Source organism: Nerophis lumbriciformis, linkage group LG08 (genome assembly GCF_033978685.3).
Source record: "Nerophis lumbriciformis linkage group LG08, RoL_Nlum_v2.1, whole genome shotgun sequence".
NCBI classification, from domain to species: domain Eukaryota; kingdom Metazoa; phylum Chordata; class Actinopteri; order Syngnathiformes; family Syngnathidae; genus Nerophis; species Nerophis lumbriciformis.
Genome location: NC_084555.2, coordinates 23,170,001 through 23,188,118, shown reverse-complemented (window position 1 = coordinate 23,188,118; position 18,118 = coordinate 23,170,001). Strand labels below are relative to the sequence as shown.

The window sequence follows — 18,118 nt, the reverse complement described above, 5'->3', positions numbered from 1 at the left end:
CTTGAAGTAATTAGTTTGTTACAAATTATTTATAAAAATAATAAATATAAAATCTAATATATTATAAATAAAAAATAAATAAATAATTGAATTAGTAACTCAGTTACCTCATTGGAAGAATAATTAGTTACTTATCAAAGTAACTGTGACATTATATTTCATTGTTCCTTGAGTTGCCTGAGGCAGATGTCGATAAACTAGGCCTGGGCTGATAACAATAATAATATATAAATACATTTTGCTTGAAGATACATTGACCTACAAATTATTGCCAATAAACAATATTATTGCCGTTATTTTTATGAGACCAAATAACTATTGATATACACAACCAAAACAATAAATAAAATGGCTAAATAAAAGTATTGATAAACAAAGCTGCACCTAAATATTGAACATGTAGGCAAAGGTAGATTTGTACATTATTTAATTGACAAGTTAGGACCTTCTTAAACAAAAGTCCTGAGTAACAATATAAACACTACAGTATAAGCTGATGTATTAACAGGCTCGCTTCCGCCATCATAGTCACTTCTGTTGTGTCCTTGGACAAGACACTTGGCTCCCAGTGCGACCCACACTGGTTCAAATATCTTATAAACGCAAGCTAAGTATTACTCAAGGGGACGGCGTGGCGCAGTGGGAGAGTAGCCGTGCGCAACCCGAGGGTCCCTGGTTCAATCCCCACCTAGTACCAACCTCGTCATGTCCGTTGTGTCCGTAGCAAGACACTTCACCCTTGCTCCTGATGGGTGCTGGTTAGCGCCTTGCATGGCAGCTCCCTCCATCAGTGTGTGAATGTGTGTGTGAATGGGTAAATGTGGAAGTAGTGTCAAAGCGCTTTGAGTACCTTGAAGGTAGAAAAGCGCTATACAAGTACAACCCATTTATCATTTATTTAAATCTCATCCGCCTCAACAAAAACGACCTTAAATTTTTGTTTAGTACAGTAGCATCGCTAACCCAACAAGGGACTCCTCCCAATAGCTCCACCCACTCGGCAGATGACTTTATGAATTTCTTTAATAAGAAAATTGAACTCATTAGAAAGGAGATTAAAGACAACGCATCCCAGCTACAACTGGTTTCTATTAACACAGATACGACTGTATATACGACGGATATTGCAATACAAAATAGTCTCTCTCTTTTTGATGAAATAACATTAGAGGAACTATTACGGCGTATAAGTGGGATAAAACAAACAACATGTTTACTTGACCCACTTCCTGGGAAACTTATCAAGGAGCTTTTTGTATTATTAGGTCCATCAGTGCTAAATATTATAAACTTATCACTTTCCTCCGGCACTGTTCCCCTAGCATTCAAGAAAGCGATTATTCATCCTCTGCTCAAAAGACCTAACCTCGATTCTGACCTCATGGTAAACTACCGACCGGTGTCCCACCATCCGTTTATTTAAAAAATCCTCGAAAAAATTGTCGCACAGCAGCTAAATGAACACTTAGTGTCTAACAATCTCTGTGAACCTTTTCAATCCGGTTTCAGGGCAAATCACTCTACGGAGACAGCCCTCGCAAAAATTACTAATGATCTACTGCTAACAATGGATTCTGATGTGTCATCTATGTTGCTGCTTCTTGATCTTAGCGCTGCTTTCGATACCATCGATCATAATATTTTATTAGAGCGTATCAAAACACGTATTGGTATGTCAGACTTAGCCTTGTCGTGGTTTAACTCTTATTTTACTGACAGGATGCAGTGCGTCTCCCATTATAATGTGACCTCGGACTATGTTAAGGTAACGTGCGGAGTTCCTCAGGATTCGGTTCTTGGCCCTGCACTCTTTAGTATTTACATGCTGCCGCTAGGTGACATCATACGCAAATACGGTGTTAGCTTTCACGGTTATGCTGATGACACCCAACTCTACATGCCCCTAAAGCTGACCAACACGCCAGATTGTAGTCAGCTGGAGGCGTGTCTGAATGAAATTAAACAATGGATGTCCGCTAACTTCTTGCAACTCAACGCCAAGAAAACGGAAATGCTGATTATCGGTCCTGCTAAACACCGACATTTATTTAATAATACCACCTTAACATTTGACAACCAAACAATTACACAAGGCGACTCAGTAAAGAATCTGGGTATTATCTTCGACCCAACTCTCTCGTTTGAATCACACATTAAGAGTGTTACTAAAACGGCCTTCTTTCATCTCCGTAATATCGCTAAAAATTAGTTCTATTTTATTCACTAGCGACGCTGAGATCATTATTCATGCGTTCGTTACGTCTCGTCTCGACTACTGTAACGTATTATTTTTGGGTCTCCCTATGTCTAGCATTAAAAGATTACAATTGGTACAAAATGCGGCTTCTAGACTTTTGACAAGAACAAGAAAGTTTGATCATATTACGCCTATACTGGCTCACCTGCACTGGCTTCCTGTGCACTTAAGATGTGACTTCAAGGTTTTACTACTTACGTATAAAATACTACATGGTCTAGCTCCAGCCTATCTTGCCGATTGTATTGTACCATATGTCCCGGCAAGAAATCTGCGTTCAAAGAACTCCGGCTTATTAGTGATTCCCAGAGCCCAAAAAAAGTCTGCGGGCTATAGAGCATTTTCTATTCGGGCTCCAGTACTATGGAATGCCCTCCCGGTAACAATTAGAAATGCTACCTCAGTAGAAGCATTTAAGTCGCATCTTAAAACTCATTTGTATACTCTAGCCTTTAAATAGACCCCCCTTTTAGACCAGTTGATCTGCCGTTTCTTTTCTTTTCTCCTCTGCTCCCCTCTCCCTTGTGGAGGGGGGGGGGGGGGGGGGGGGACAGGTTCGGTGGCCATGGATGAAGTGCTGGCTGTCCAGAGTCGGGACCCGGGGTGGACCGCTCGCCTGTGCATCGGTTGGGAACATCTCTGCGCTGCTGACCCATCTCCGCTCGGGATGGTTTCCTGCTGGCCCCACTATGGACTGGACTCTTACTATTATGTTGGATCCACTATGGACTGGACTCTCACAATATTATGTCAGACCCACTCGACATCCATTGCATTTGGTCTCCCCTAGAGAGGGGGGGGGGGGAGTTACCCACATATGCGGTCCTCTCCAAGGTTTCTCATAGTCATTCACATCGACGTCCCACTGGGGTGAGTTTTTCCTTGCCCTTATGTGGGCTCTGTACCGAGGATGTCGTTGTGGCTTGTGCAGCCCTTTGAGACACTTGTGATTTAGGGCTATATAAATAAACATTGATTGATTAAATGTAGCTTAAAGATGTAGATAATGGGTTTCACCATGTAGCGCTTTGAGTCTCCAGAGAAAATCACTATATAAATATAATTCACTTCACATACTCACTGGCATATTTCGAATGAGAAACACTAACATGACATGACAACATGACAAATATCTTTTAAACGTTTTCAGCGTTTTCAGAAATGCTAATTTTAGAACAATATTAAATGGCAGCATGTCTATGGCGATGTATTTAACCAAACTTTCTATGAGCGCAAACCATTTTGCACTGTTTTGTTTACACTGATCCGGCTTCTTCAGAATCAGAATCAGAAGCGAACGCAAAGAATGTGAATTGTTGGTTGGTTGTGTTTAACGTGGGCGTGCATGTTTGTTATATTCGCCTCCTCGGTGTTGATTGGCTCATTTTGTTCCAAATGTTTAAACTGAAATATTTCCACACTGGTGGGGTGGCATTTGGTTTTGTGATCATGTTAGCTGCGACATGCTAACTCGTTGCACTGTGTGAGTGTGTGATGCTAGCTGGCCAGCGGCCTCGCCTTGCCGCACAAAGAGTCAAAGACACTTAATGAGGACAAGATAATTCACCTCATTCTTTTCATTACGCTACAGCACAAACACGCGTAGCTGCTGAAAGCGACAAAAAGTGTGAATGCTATTGAAACATGCACATGCCGATTTATCGGCGTTGGAAAACACACCGACTTAATTTTCATTTGTCGTCGGTTAAAGGACTTATTGAATATCGGTCAAGGCCAGGGGTGAACATTTAAAAAAGTAGAATGGTTTGAATCGGATGAAAAAAGTGGGAGATGGCGGAGGACAGAAAATAGGGTGGAATAATAATTAGAATACCATTTTGTGTGATTCCTAAAAAGCATTCACACAAAATAGAACCGTCCACCCCAGAATTCGCCAAATTACTGTTGTGTTAGTAGTTCAACCTTGGCACAGGAAGGTCTTACACTATATTCTATAACATTGCTCAACAACAAATCTAATGTGGGCCTATTACCGTACTTTTGCACAATTAACTTTTGTAATACCTTGAAAGTTTGAAAAACTCAGTTCAAGAATCAAAGATATTGCTCATGCAATTTTTTGGAAAACTGGAAAAATAAAGCCATTTATACAGCATTTTCAAACATAACGCTCATAATCTGGGGATACATTGGCAGAACAAATGTTTCCCTGTTGGGCGAGGTCAGTGGTGGCATGGAAGACTGCTGGTTGACACGTGAACCCCATTCAATACACAACACAGGATTTACTGCATTATCAGATGATGGTATATGTTGAGTCACTATATATGACTAGTAATGGTAGAATGGTCAAAAAATGTTTTTAAAACTCTGGGTGAAGACTACAGCAGGTCAACAGTGTAACTGGTCAACTGGCTCAAATATGTTGCAAAAAACGAATTATAACAAAGCAAAGCATAACCTTTGTCATAGTTACCGAAAGCAATAATTTTGGTGCAAGAAAGTGGTGTAAATTTGACTTTTTAAATTTAGATATTTATGCAGTGAGCAACTACAACTATGCGTGTACTTGTGTCTACAAGTGACCACTCACTGCTTTGTTTTAGATGCAGCACTATATGTTAAAGTACCTCAGAGGTTCCACTGGCAAACAAATGATGGACAGGGTTGATGTCGCACACATTGTGCTCCCTGGTGGAGAAGACAAGAAGGAAAAACAGTGAGACAGAGAAAAGATCCTTGGCAATTAATGTGGAAAACACTCACATTGCATCTGTCTGAAGTGAGTTGAGGAAGCGACCTTGTTCAAGATTCAGTCTGTAGATTTCTGAACTGGGGGGAAAAAATGCAACATACAACTAATCCATTCTTACAGAACATGTAAGATATGTCCTATAAAACATGTAAATTTAAAGGGATTAATGTCTCCAAATGTAAAATGTCCTCACCTAGATCCCACAAAATAAAGATCACACGAGGGGTAATGGTAAGAAAAGTCCCGTCCAAACTTTGGAATTCTGGTTTTGTAGTAGTAACCATACTGGGAATGAAACTCCACATATCGATCAGAGAGTAGGAACACAAGCTGAGGATACATTCAGAATTGAAGTCAAATAAAAGAATGAATGAATAAATGTATTGTAACATGAGCCTTTATGAGCTAGTTTACATTGCACCCTTAAATGGAAAATAAATAATTATTTCATTAAAAAAACATGACACTATGGCAAACAATTCACAACACAAATATTCACTTGAGTAAGTTGTCAGAAACAATAAATTTTTAATTACCTTTGAATAGTCATCAGACAATATGTCGAAGGCCACAACTTTTGAGGGAGAGAAATGGAATTCATCAAAAAATAATTACGTGAATGATATGGACATGCAACAAGACAAAAAGTTAGCATTTACTGTCTGAATCCAGGCAACGTTCAAACTTCAGTGACAGCTGGTAGGTGTCATAACATCGAAACCTGGGCTTGTACGTGCCTGAAATGATACATACAGATTAAAAATTGACTGATATGATTTTTTCAAGTCAAAGAGGCCGATAATCGATATTTGGAGCACATATTAATTTGCAGTAAATGGTTTTAAACATGATCAGGACATGTTGGGTAGACTATGTCTCCCGGCTGGCCTGGGAATGCATCGGGATCCCCCGGGAAAAGCTAGACGAAGTGGCTGGGGAGAGGAAAGTCTGGGCTTCCCTGCTTAGGCTGCTGCCCCCGCGACCCGACCTTGGATAAGCGGAAGAAGATCGATGGATGGATAGTATATGTTAGTAAACACCTGGACAAGGCTTTAAGTAGTGTTTCTAACATTATTTTTTCAACATGTTTTATGCAGCGCTAATGTGGTTAATATAACACCCAAAAAATCAGGGCATTTCATAAACACCGTTATTACATGTGTCTAATGCTGCGGGTCAGAGAAGTTTCAAGACAGATCTTCATTTTCCCCTAAAGGCCCATTTGAAGTCTTTATGAGGTATTTTTTTGCAGTTTTGTCCTAACTTTCCCCTTACATTTGTATAATCCAACTAGATATGAATGTGTGCGTGTATATATGTGTGTGAATAATTCAGTGGACATGATGAGCTATGTTAAAAGCTTCTAGTGGGACAAGGTCATGCATCCCACATCTCTGCCTCTCTCCAGCCTGGTAAATATCATCAATAAGCTACGAATGAAGAACAATTTTTTGTATTAATAGAACATTGAATAATAAAAATAAGGTTTTCACATTGTCACCTTAATTGTGATTAATTTATTATAAGCACATTTGGTGAGTTATGTTAATTTTTAATCTCTAACGTTACTGGCTCTGTATACCTGCAAGTTGTCTCGCCCTTTTATGCTTGACTGAGCATTAACACTACAAAGATAACATGTAGCCACGGCAAAATGGAAGTCTCACACTGTCACGAGACTGATGTTGGCCACATTAAATACTTGTGACAGGATGAATTATATCTAACAAATAGTGTTAAATACTCATAATAAACATAAGACATGTCAGAAGTTTTTGTATGGTTAGTGTAAGTTTGAATGATGCGGGTCAGAGAAGCATTAGAATTTGCATTTTAAAACATTGGAAATCTTGGGAAAATTGGTTAAAAAAAACTGGATTTCTCTACATCTCAATAAGTCGCCATCTACTCAATTTTATAGCAGTTTATGAAGTTAATACATTGTAAGGTTTCCTCGTATATTAAAAGTCTCCTTAGGGCTGGGCGGTATACCGGTAATACAAATTATACCGGTATATTTTAGAAAGAGGTATGTATTTGAGACAATACCGCCATACCGATATATGTAATCCTAAATGTTTTAACGCAGAAGTCTCTATGCTCATTCTGTCTGCGCTGGGTGCTGTCATGCTCCTCCACGCACAGTGTGGTGGAGGCACACAAACTCCAGTATGAGAAGTGTGTGTCTGTGAAGCATACCTGTCAACGTTAAACTTTTTACCGGAAATAACGTATTTTGTCCTCTTTTGTCAGTGTTTTGCTGATCCCGTTTTTCCCCAGATTTTGCTCTCAATGAAAAAATTATCCTCAGCAGTATTGTTGCAAGCAATCGTGTCCGTTTGACTCAAGCCTCAGCATCACTCGGGTGAACACGCATTCATAACAGCCGCGTGGCGATTTGTGATGTATTGTATTATATCAAATTAACAACGCAAAAGAGCTGGATGCACTTGAAAATGACGGAGAAGACATTTCTGCCAAAATATAAACTTTGTGTAAATAGATATGTTGAATCATGGAGCATGTCGCGTGGATGGAGGCTTGTTAAGCCACTCGATCGCTGCAATAGCAAAAACTAAAAAACAGGACCGGGAAGATGCCAGGAAAGGAGGATAACTACTGGATTTTTACAGTATGAGAGCCCTCTAAGTATGAAATAACACCTTCAAGTCAGTTTTACACTCATTTATCCAATATAGTGTAGCATTGGTTAGCGCTAGTGCCTCACAGCGAGAAGGTCCTTTGTAGAGTTTGCATGTTCTCCCTGTGACTGTGTGGGTTCCCTCTGGATACTACGGCTTCCTCCCACCCCCAAAGGCATTCACCTGTGTATAGGTTGATTGGCAACACTAAATTGGCCCTTGTGTGTATATGTGAGTGTGACTGTTGTCTATCTGAGCTGGCCCTGCGATGAGGTATCACCCACCCCCGCAACCCTAAAAGGGACAAGCAGTAGGAAATGGACGGATATCCAGTATAGTAGACATAATAAAAGAAAATAAGACACTGAACCGACTTTAGGAGCGATAGTCTCATATACTGCAGAGTTTATATTTTTAGTTCATATCTGTGTTGGCCCTGTGATGAGATGGAGACTTGTCCAGGGTGTACCCCGCCTTCCGCCCCAATGCACCTGAGAAATGGTTTTATATCAATAAGTTATCATTAAATGATAAGAAAACTACATTTATGGTGTTTAGTGGTGCAAGGACTAATTGTGAAGCAAAATTAAAATTAAATCAAGTGGAAATTGATAGAGTATATTAAACTAAATTCTTGGGAATAATAATTGATCATAAATTATGTTGGAAACCGCATATTGAATATATAAAAGGAAAAATATCCAAATCCATTGCCATTCTTTATAAAGTAAAACACATGCTGAATAAGAAATGTCTGCATATGTTATATTATTCTTTTATTTTTCCATATTTAACATATTGTGTTGAAGTTTGGGGAAATGTTTATAGAACAAACATAGACCCAATAATTAAACTCCAAAAAAGGGTCATTATAATAACACACAAAGCGTGCTACTATGAACATACCAATCCATTATTTATAAGTTCTAATGTGTTAAAAATTTTCAGATATTGTGTTTTTATAAACAATCGAAATGATGTTTCGAGTAAAGAACAACAGCCTTCCAGCTTGTATTCTTCTTTCAATTAAGAGGAGAAAACTATAATTTACGGGGGGTATTGATTTTTTAAATAGGTAAAGCAAGAACGAATATTAAATACAAATGTACTTCAGTTTTAGGAGTTAAATGGTGGAACAAGCTCAGTGATGAGCTGAAAACATGTACTTCTTTGTTAAGGTTTAAGAAACCATTGAAAGGTGAAATAATTGAAAATTATAAAATATAGTAACAATTACTTTCATCCCATTGATTTTGATTTTTTTTTTTTAACGTTGATGTTCCAGGTAATCTTATTTTCAGTGAAGGTTTAGGATAGGCAAATATAAGCTTTGGCTTCAGCCTATTCCTTTTTCGGTCATGCTTTTTCTTTTCTTTTCCTTTTGTGTGCAAATGTGTATGATTGTTATATATGTATAGTCTGTACTCTTAAACTGGTCACACAAAATGGTTAATGGTTGATTATATGACCGAAATAAACTTATTTCATTCATTCATTCAGATAGGCTCCAGCGACTCCCCCGCGACCCCGAAAGGGACAAGCGGCAATAAAATGGATGGATGGATAATACCATTTTCATACTTGAAAACAAACACCAAAGATAAACTTCTTTTTTTTTTACCAGCTGCAAGGATGAACTGCCCATCTCGAGACACCTTTATGGAGGTGCACACGGTGGGCATCTCAAAGTCCTGGATAAGCTCAATCCTCCGCTGGATGTCTAGAAATAAAAAATACAGTAAAACAGACTAAGATGTCAACTATTGCAACATGAACACATTGGAACTTACCAACATCTTTCTTTTGCAGTTGTCTCTTCTTGCGGTCTGACAACCACTGGAAGTTCGAAACAAATTTGGATTATACTGTTGTTTATTTTAATTCATGACGTAGAACATATTTTTTTAAAAATCAGTTAATTTATGTTTCAAAACACAGGTAATTAGCCAAATAGGTGTGCTTACCAATATTTTGGCTAATGAAAGCAAAGTTATGCTAGTTCTTACCTCCGGTAGAGACTTCCCATGGCTCAAATTGTAAATCTTCACATCATTTACACTAGAAACCTGCATGTTGAAAGCTTAACAAGGTTGTGGATACTCATAACACAACAGGCAGGACACCGGCGAGTGGCACAGGACCCACGTTGATGCTTCGGCGCTAAACAGGAAATAGACGTCCGTTCAACAAATGTGTCCGCCTGGGAACTAATACAGTCTATGAAAGTTCCGCTATCGGTTGGGTCCATAAACGACATTTGGTCATTTTCATCTGAATAATATATAACCACGGAAGAGTTCGACTTAAACTTTACACGACGTTCGTCCCGTAAGTATATATTTATTTCACGTTATTCACAAATTACAGTTTATTTGAAAAAAAAAACATTAAGGCTCGTTTAATATAACCCCTCGCCCCAATAAATAAAAAACAGTTAAAATAGTGATAGGCTAATATAGTAAAAGGGCACAACATAAAGAGAAATAGCTTATATGTTGATACTAATAACAAATTCATGTTCTGTCATTATATACAAATATATGGCGTGCTTTAGCCTTTTTATATTTAACAATAAAGCAAACAATATCAAAGCGGTCCCTAAATTCTTTGATCTGTTTTAGGTATTGCGGTAGGCCTATATATGTTTGTTTGGACACATCTGAAAAAAAAAGAAGGTTCTTTTAAAAATGCAAGTATTGTAGCAGGTAACGTGATCAAATTGGTGTGCAATGACTGTAAATGTAGGAGCATGACACATCCGATTACTAGAGAGACAAAAGAAGTATATCAAATGTTAAAATTGTCAAAAGTTGCTTAACTACGGTGTAAACATTTTTCTATGAGTGAGACATTTTTTAAAGACATACAGCCTGGATATATATTGGCTTCTTATGACCTTAGGAATCAGTGGGCTTGGCTGTCAGGTAGTTTCAAGTAAAGGAGACTCACTGCATCCTCTGTTGGAGACTGACACAGGATCCCAAAGAAGATAACTTGAAGGTAAGAAAATCTTCTTTCCAATTCTCATTTTTGTGTGTGCCTTTTTTCAAAATTTTCTGACAATTTTAACGAAACATATTTTTTTAGAGTTTGTTTTCCCATATGAACATATTACTCTGGTCAACATGTTTGCTTTTTGTCTCTCCAGTGCAAAACAACATTTTTAAAAAGCACTAAGAGTCATGCAAGACGCGTGGGTGATATCTGTCCCACTGGACAAGACCAGTTCAAAAAGTGTCGAGAAACTCAAACGCTTCATTGGAAGAACTAACTTGGCCTCCTGCTGCAAATTCTCCATTCCAGATCTAAAGGCTAGTGAGGTTTTTTTTTCAAATATTTTCTGTGATTTGAGCATATATGAGGATGGTGCAGTGTTTGGTGTCCTTCTCCAGTGAAGGGATACCAGCTCAGGTTGCTGCTTTAAGTTTGTTGTGAAATTTCCATCCAACCTAATGAGCTCTTCAGTATGCTGTCACATTTTCAGACAGTTTTAAATTTCAGCCATAATTTGTTCGTGATAGCCCCTTAGTTAAGACTTATGTATACTTTGACCTCAGGTGGGAATATTGGACAGCCTACTAAGCGTGTCAGATGAACTCTCCACACTCGACATGTTTACTGAAAGGTAAAACATTTTTTTTTGTCTTAGCGTATTTTGTATATTTGTAAGTCCTTACTTAAAATGAGTAACTGAGCTTAACTGAAGTACGCACAATTATTAATTCATGTTTAAAGACGACTGATGGTTAGTTTTCCCTACTGATTTTATATTAATGAGGAGTGTATTAGCACTAATGAGAAATTTTAAAACCAGTGAAAATTGGCCACTGGAGGCCTGCTTCTTCTTGTGCTCTTCAAGTAACGCAAGTTTGATTACTTTCATGAGTGTCACTCATTAAATGCACAAGTGATTGCCAAGACCTTTCCTAGTTAGCTTTAATGGTGCTATTCTTCCTGTGTGATCCAAGCGTGATGATACAAACATGCAAATGTATGAGAGAGGTGATGGAGCAAGCCGGTGACAAAGTGATGGAAGACGTCTTAGCCAATGGAGGTGAGTCACACACAGCCGCACACACAGACACACGTTAATGCTGAGAAGGTGTTAATTTCATTGTGGGGTTAATGAGACGCTATGGAAACCCATTAAGTAATGTGCATAGATGCCTCAGGCAAATGAGGCTAAATGTGGGAACAATATACATAAACACCCACATACAGTCTGGAGCTTTCAGCTCTGTACGTAGAAATTGTACAGTACAGTAGACATCATATTTCTAATGAATTCCTCAAACACTAACAGCCCACATCACAAAGCAGAAGGATCTTCATTCTACCCTAAAGGCCCTTTTGAAGTCTTTAAGAGGTATTTTTTTGCAGTGTTGCCCTATCGTTTCCCCTCATACTTTTATATTCCAACATAATGCATTTGTGTGTGTGTGCGTGTATATGTGTGTGAATTTGTCAGTGGACATGATGAGCTATGTGACCAACTTCCAGTGGGACGAAGTCAAGTATCCCACGTCTCTGCCTCTCTCCAGCCTGGTAAACATCATCAAAAAGGTACAAATGAAGAACATTTGCGTAACATTGAATAATAAAAATACGATTGGAAAATTGTCTCGTTGATTGCGATTAATTCATTACAGGCATATTTAGCGAGTTATGCTAATTTTTAATCTCTACACGACAAATATATTATATAGCCACAGCCAAAATGAGGTTTCACTCTGTCACAAGACTGATGTTGCCCACATTAAATACTTGTTACAGGATGAATTATATCTGTCAAATATTCTTAACAAACTTAGTCATGTCAGAAGTGTGTTTATGATTTGTGTAAGTTTGAATGTTGTCTTGTTTTTAGCGTAGAGTAGGCAATGTTTTATTTTTTTTACTGTAACGCGCAACTATTACACACGCTATGTAGAAATGGCATCACTTCCGGGTGGAGATTGACCCCCATCAAACTGACTTTATGCTATTATACACATGTGCATCAATATATTGATAAATTAAATGTGCAATGATGTGTACATTATGATAAAAATCAAAGCACCTTTACATCGTGAGAAATGTTTTTATGCGTGTCATAAGGTGCATGCACGAATGTCTGCTGCTGATAAATAACATCATGTTCTGACGTTGTAAAAGGTTTAAGACATGATATACTGTCCATGCGGAAAGTATTCATAGCGCTTCACTTTTTACACATTTTGTTATGTTACAGCATCATTACAAAATTTAATGCATTAATTTTTGTCCTCAAAATACTACACACAATACCCCATAATGACAATGTGAAAATGTTTTTTCTTTTCAGAAAGTTTTGCAAATGTATTAGAAATAAAAACAATAAAAAAAATTACATGTACATAAGTATTTACAACCTTTGCTCAATACTTTGTTGATGTATCTGGTGGCAGCAATTACAGTTTCAAGTTTTTTTGAATACGATGCCACAAGCTTGGCATATCTATCTTTCGGCAGTTTCACCCATTCCTTTTTGCAGCACCTCTCTAGCTCAATCTGGTTGGATGGAAAGCGTCGATGCGCACCCATTTTTAGATCTCTCCAGAGATGTTTAATTGGATTGAAATCCGGGCTTTGGTTGGGCCACTCAAGATCATTTACAGAGTTTTCCTGTAGCAATTCCATTGATATCTTGGCAAACTTCTACGAAGGAATGGCTTCCGTCTGGTCACTATACAATACAGGCCTGATTGGTGGATTTCTGCAGAGATGGTTGTCTTTCTGCAAGGATCTTCTCTCTCCACAGAGGAATGATGTAGCTCTGACAGAGTGACCATCAGGTTCTTGGTCACCTCTCTGACTAGGACCTTTCTCCCTTGATCGCACAGTTTAGACGGTCATCCAGCTATAGGAAGAGTCCTGGTGGTTTTGACTTTTTTCCATTTACGGATGTTGGAGGGCCACTGTGCTCATTTGGACTTTCAAGGCAGCATATATTTTTCTATACTCTTCCCCAGATGTGTGCCTTGAGACAATCCTGTCTCTGAGGTCTACAAACAGTTCCTTCGACTTTATTCTTGGTTTGTGCTCTGCCATGCACTGTCAAGTGTGTGACCTTATATATAGACAGGTGTGTGCCTTTCCAAATAATGTCCAACCAACTAAATTTACCACAGGTGGACTCCAAATAAGCTATAGGAACAGCTCAAGGAGGATCAGTTGAAAAATGATGCCCCTGAGCTCATTTTTGAACTTCATGGAAAAGGCTTTGAATACTTGTGTACATGTGATTTCTTAGTTTTTTATTCTTAATACATTTCACGTTGTCTTATGGGGTATATTGTGTGATGAATTTAGAGGACAAAAATGAATTTATTTCTATTTTGGAATAAGGCTGTAACATAAAATGTGGAAAAAATGAATCGCTGTGAATACTTTCCGGATGCACTGTAATGTTGCACATTAATGTACGTGTATGAGACAGCTGCGATTGACAGTCAGGAAAGGCAATCAAAGCCAACATTTTCTAGATCCAATTTACAAAGTGTAGCATGTAATTGTGACAAATATAAACATTTATTTGTTTTATCTGTTCTCTTAAACCAATATTGGTAACATTTGCTAGCACTGGGATTGATGGCTCTGTTTTATTTATCTTATATTATCTGAAGTAGAGAAAAAGCAACATTCAATGATTATTGTTCAGAAAAGTGTTCTTCCTCTTTTTTGATGTGTTAACCTCAGTACTTTTGAACCTGGTGTTTTATTTTAGTAAATAAAACAGACTGTTCAAGTCTGTTAAAAACAACAAATGACTTTATAATGCCACTTTTTTGTTTATATATTGTAATGAATCTATACAAAACATACCTCAAGTCTGGGGCTTTTCTCAGCATTCTTTAAGGTGAGATTAAATATATTTTATATTAATTGATTTCAGACAGTATCATAATTAATTAATTAATCACTATATTTGTAAATAGCTTGACAGCACTAAATAAAACTATACATCCATCCATCCATCCATCCATTTTCTGCCGAACAACAGAAAAAAACTACACTGAATTCTTTAACGTGTTTCCCACTGCTGGTGAACAGTATTCACTTAATCTAAAAAGTATTATGCAGCATTTAAGGGGCCTATAAAGAAATCCAAGTGTATAAAGGTCGTAAAAGATAAATAGTTTGATGAAGTGGTGAAGTTGTAAAAGAAAATGCATAGACAAGTTTTGTAATGCTGAATGTTGTCATGTAAGATTTAATTCAGTGACATCAGGAACTCAACTCACTAGTCAACGGCATTATTTAAAGTGTTGTGTAAATTGGGGCAACCGTAGTCTAAAAAAACATTTTAACTGTTATAAGACTCACACGATTCCCATCTCATTAATTGTTAGTCTTAATATAATTTTTGGACATTATTATGATGATTGCACTACATTAAAGGCCTACTGAAATGCGATTTTCTTATTTAAACGGGGATAGCAGGTCCATTCTATGTGTCATACTTGATCATTTCGCGATATTGCCATATTTTTGCTGAAAGGATTTAGTAGAGAACATCGACGATAAAGTTCTCAACTTTTGGTCGCTGATAAAAAAGCCTTGCCTGTACCGGAAGTAGCAGACGAGTAGCGTGACGTCACAGGTTGTGGAGCTCCTCACATCTGCACATTGTTTACAATCATGGCCACCAGCAGCGAGAGCGATTCGGACCGAGAAAGCGACGATTTCCCCATTCATTTGAGCGAGGATGAAAGATTTGTGTAGGAGGAAAGTGAGAGTGAAGGACTAGAGGGCAGTGGGAGCAATTCAGATCGGGAAGATGCTGTGAGAGGCGGGTGGGACCTGATATTCAGCTGGGAATGACTAAAACAGTAAATAAACACAAGACATATATATACTCTATTAGCCACAACACAACCAGGTTTATATTTAATATGCCACAAATTAATACCGCATAACAAACACCTCCCCCTCCCGTCCATATAACCCGCCAATACAACTCAAACACCTGCACAACACACTCAATCCCACAGCCCAAAGTACAGTTCACCTCCCCAAAGTTCATACAGCACATATATTTCCCCAAAGTCCCCAAAGTTACGTACGTGACATGCACATAGCGGCACGCACGTATGGGCAAGCGATCAAATGGTTGGAAGCCGCAGCTGCATGCGTACTCACGGTACCGCGTCTGCGTATCCAACTCAAAGTCCTCCTGGTAAGAGTCTCTGTTGTCCCAGTTCTCCACAGGCCAATGGTAAAGCTTGACTGTCATCTTGTAAACAATGAAACACCGGCTGTGTTAAGCGGCACACCAGTCAAGGGGTGCATTCTACGGCGGGGGTGCGTTATCCAGCACAACACCTGCCGCAATACACCGCTTCTCACCTACAACTTTCTTCTTTGCTGTCTCCATTGTTCAATGAACAAATTGCAAAAGATTCACAACACAGATGTCCAGAATACTGTGGAATTTTGCGATGAAAACAGACGACTTAATAGCTGGCCACCATGCTGTCCCAAAATGTCCTCTACAATCCGTGACGTCACGCGCAGACGTCATCATACTGAGACGTTTTCAGCAGGATATTTCGCGCAAAATTTAAAATTGCACTTTAGTAAGCTAACCCGGCCGTATTGGCATGTGTTGCAATGTTAAGATTTCATCATTGATATATAAACTATCAGACTGCGTGGTTGGTAGTAGTGGGTTTCAGTAGGCCTTTAAATAAACATCTAAAAAGATAATAGCGACAATATTAAACTATCCTCTTAAAATCAAACACCACTATAACTGCTGCAAATGTGTTTCAGTATTATCACTAAATAATACTTGTGCTCTTGGTGGCTGCATGTGTGTGTCAGGAAGTTTCCCAGGTGAAGTTGGAATTCAAATCCAGAGCTGCAACATACAGCAGTGTGAAAAAACGTTTGCAGAACCTGGAGCACCAACAAGAGTGAGTTATTTTAAATTGATACATGCATGACATTATTCCATATTAAAGTACTACATTTATATTTTCAGAGGCAGTTTGAAAACATGCAGCCTGAATGGCATTGTAAGGAGAGAAGACCTGGTGGTCTCAGAGTACCTGACTACTCTCCTGGTGCTGGTGAGCAGGTCAGGAAAACAGACTCTGTGAAAATAAGGGATTTTACAATTGTGCTATATAATCATATTTGGATTGTTTCATTGCCATAGTCCGGAAGGTGTCAGAACTTTAATCAAAATGTTAAAATCCACCCAATGCAGGTCAATATGTGCTATGCTATTTGAACAAAACATTCATCATAGCTTTGTATTGTAGGTGAAAAAGCAAATTAGTGTAATACGTAATAATGTATAGCATTAGTAATGAAATTGTTTGATGTTTAGAGTATGTTGAGGGCTAATAAAAATGAACACTTCTGCCATAGTTAGTTTGCTTTCATTGGCATCACAGGAGGGACTATATGCAGTGGGAAAAGACATATGAATCTTTGTCAGAATTTGTGGTGCCACGGTCAAGCAGGTGAGTGGTCTTTCTCATATCATAAGTCTTTTGGTGTATTCATACTAAAATACATGTGCTTGTAATATTCAAAAACCTTAACTAAATAAGGCAATGGGTTGAGTTTTTTCTTGCCCTGATGTGGGATCTGAGCCGAGGATGTCGTTTGGGCTTGTGCAGTCCTTTGAGACACTTGTGATTAAGGGCTATGTAAATAAACTTTGATTGAAAACTTTGAATAGTAATTAATAGTAATTGCATCAGTTGATGGAAATAAAGTCATGTGATTACTCAGTTTCATTATATGACATTTTTAACATTATCAAAGGTGTTTTGTGTTAATATTTTTAGGTTTCTGGAACGAACTATTTGGATTTACATTATTTCTAATAGGAACAATTGCTTCAATTTGGGGGGCAGCACGGTGCAAGAGGGGTTAGTGCGTCTGCCTCACAATACGAAGGTCCTGAGTAGTCCTAAATTCAATCCCGGGCTCGGGATGTTTCTGTGTGGAGTTTGCATGTTCTCCCCGTGACTGCGTGGGTTCACTCCGGGTACTCCGGCTTCCTCCCACCTCCAAAGACAAGCACCTGGGGATAGGTTGATTGGCAACACTAAATTGGCCCTAGTGTGTGAATGTGAGTGTGAATGTTGTCTGTCTATTTGTGTTGGCCCTGCGATGAGGTGGCGACTTTTCCAGGGTGTACCCCACCTTCCGCCCGATTGTAGCTGAGATAGGCTCCAGCGCCCCCCGCAACCCCAAAGGGAATACGCGGTAGAAAATGGATGGATGCTTCAATTTGCATACATAATAAAACCGAGACTCTAACACAGGGGTGCCCACACTTTTTCAGCAGGCGAGCTACTTTTTAAATGACCAAGTCGAGGTGATCTACCTCATATATATGTATATATATATATATATATATATATATATATATATATATATATATATATATATATATAATTTATTTTATTTTATTATGTTCACATGTTAAAGGTGTACAAAATACATGCATGTTTAACATATAGA

At 38.4% G+C, this 18,118-nt stretch overlaps 2 protein-coding genes across 5 annotated transcripts in view; one reads left to right on the top strand and one right to left on the bottom strand.

Moving 5' to 3' along the window:
• The window catches only part of nol10 (nucleolar protein 10), a 22,012-nt gene extending 12,183 nt beyond the window's left edge, over positions 1 to 9,829 (bottom strand). Inside the window, exons 1-8 of the mRNA XM_061968480.1 lie at positions 9,622 to 9,829; positions 9,406 to 9,451; positions 9,237 to 9,335; positions 5,633 to 5,710; positions 5,510 to 5,547; positions 5,167 to 5,303; positions 4,985 to 5,050; positions 4,849 to 4,909 (exon numbers count right to left, since the gene is read on the bottom strand). Coding sequence (XP_061824464.1) covers positions 4,849 to 4,909; positions 4,985 to 5,050; positions 5,167 to 5,303; positions 5,510 to 5,547; positions 5,633 to 5,710; positions 9,237 to 9,335; positions 9,406 to 9,451; positions 9,622 to 9,687 — 591 coding nt within the window. The 5' untranslated portion in view covers positions 9,688 to 9,829. The remainder of the gene's footprint in view (positions 1 to 4,848; positions 4,910 to 4,984; positions 5,051 to 5,166; positions 5,304 to 5,509; positions 5,548 to 5,632; positions 5,711 to 9,236; positions 9,336 to 9,405; positions 9,452 to 9,621) is intronic.
• The window catches only part of atp6v1c2 (ATPase H+ transporting V1 subunit C2), a 22,255-nt gene continuing 13,952 nt past the window's right edge, over positions 9,816 to 18,118 (top strand). For all 4 annotated transcript variants that reach the window (XM_061968484.1, XM_061968482.1, XM_061968483.1 and 1 more), the window contains exons 1-10: positions 9,816 to 9,943; positions 10,517 to 10,615; positions 10,764 to 10,926; positions 11,173 to 11,240; positions 11,584 to 11,669; positions 11,919 to 11,981; positions 12,084 to 12,178; positions 16,460 to 16,551; positions 16,620 to 16,715; positions 17,038 to 17,106. In XM_061968484.1, coding sequence (XP_061824468.1) covers positions 10,798 to 10,926; positions 11,173 to 11,240; positions 11,584 to 11,669; positions 11,919 to 11,981; positions 12,084 to 12,178; positions 16,460 to 16,551; positions 16,620 to 16,715; positions 17,038 to 17,106 — 698 coding nt within the window. In that variant the 5' untranslated portion in view covers positions 9,816 to 9,943; positions 10,517 to 10,615; positions 10,764 to 10,797. The remainder of the gene's footprint in view (positions 9,944 to 10,516; positions 10,616 to 10,763; positions 10,927 to 11,172; positions 11,241 to 11,583; positions 11,670 to 11,918; positions 11,982 to 12,083; positions 12,179 to 16,459; positions 16,552 to 16,619; positions 16,716 to 17,037; positions 17,107 to 18,118) is intronic.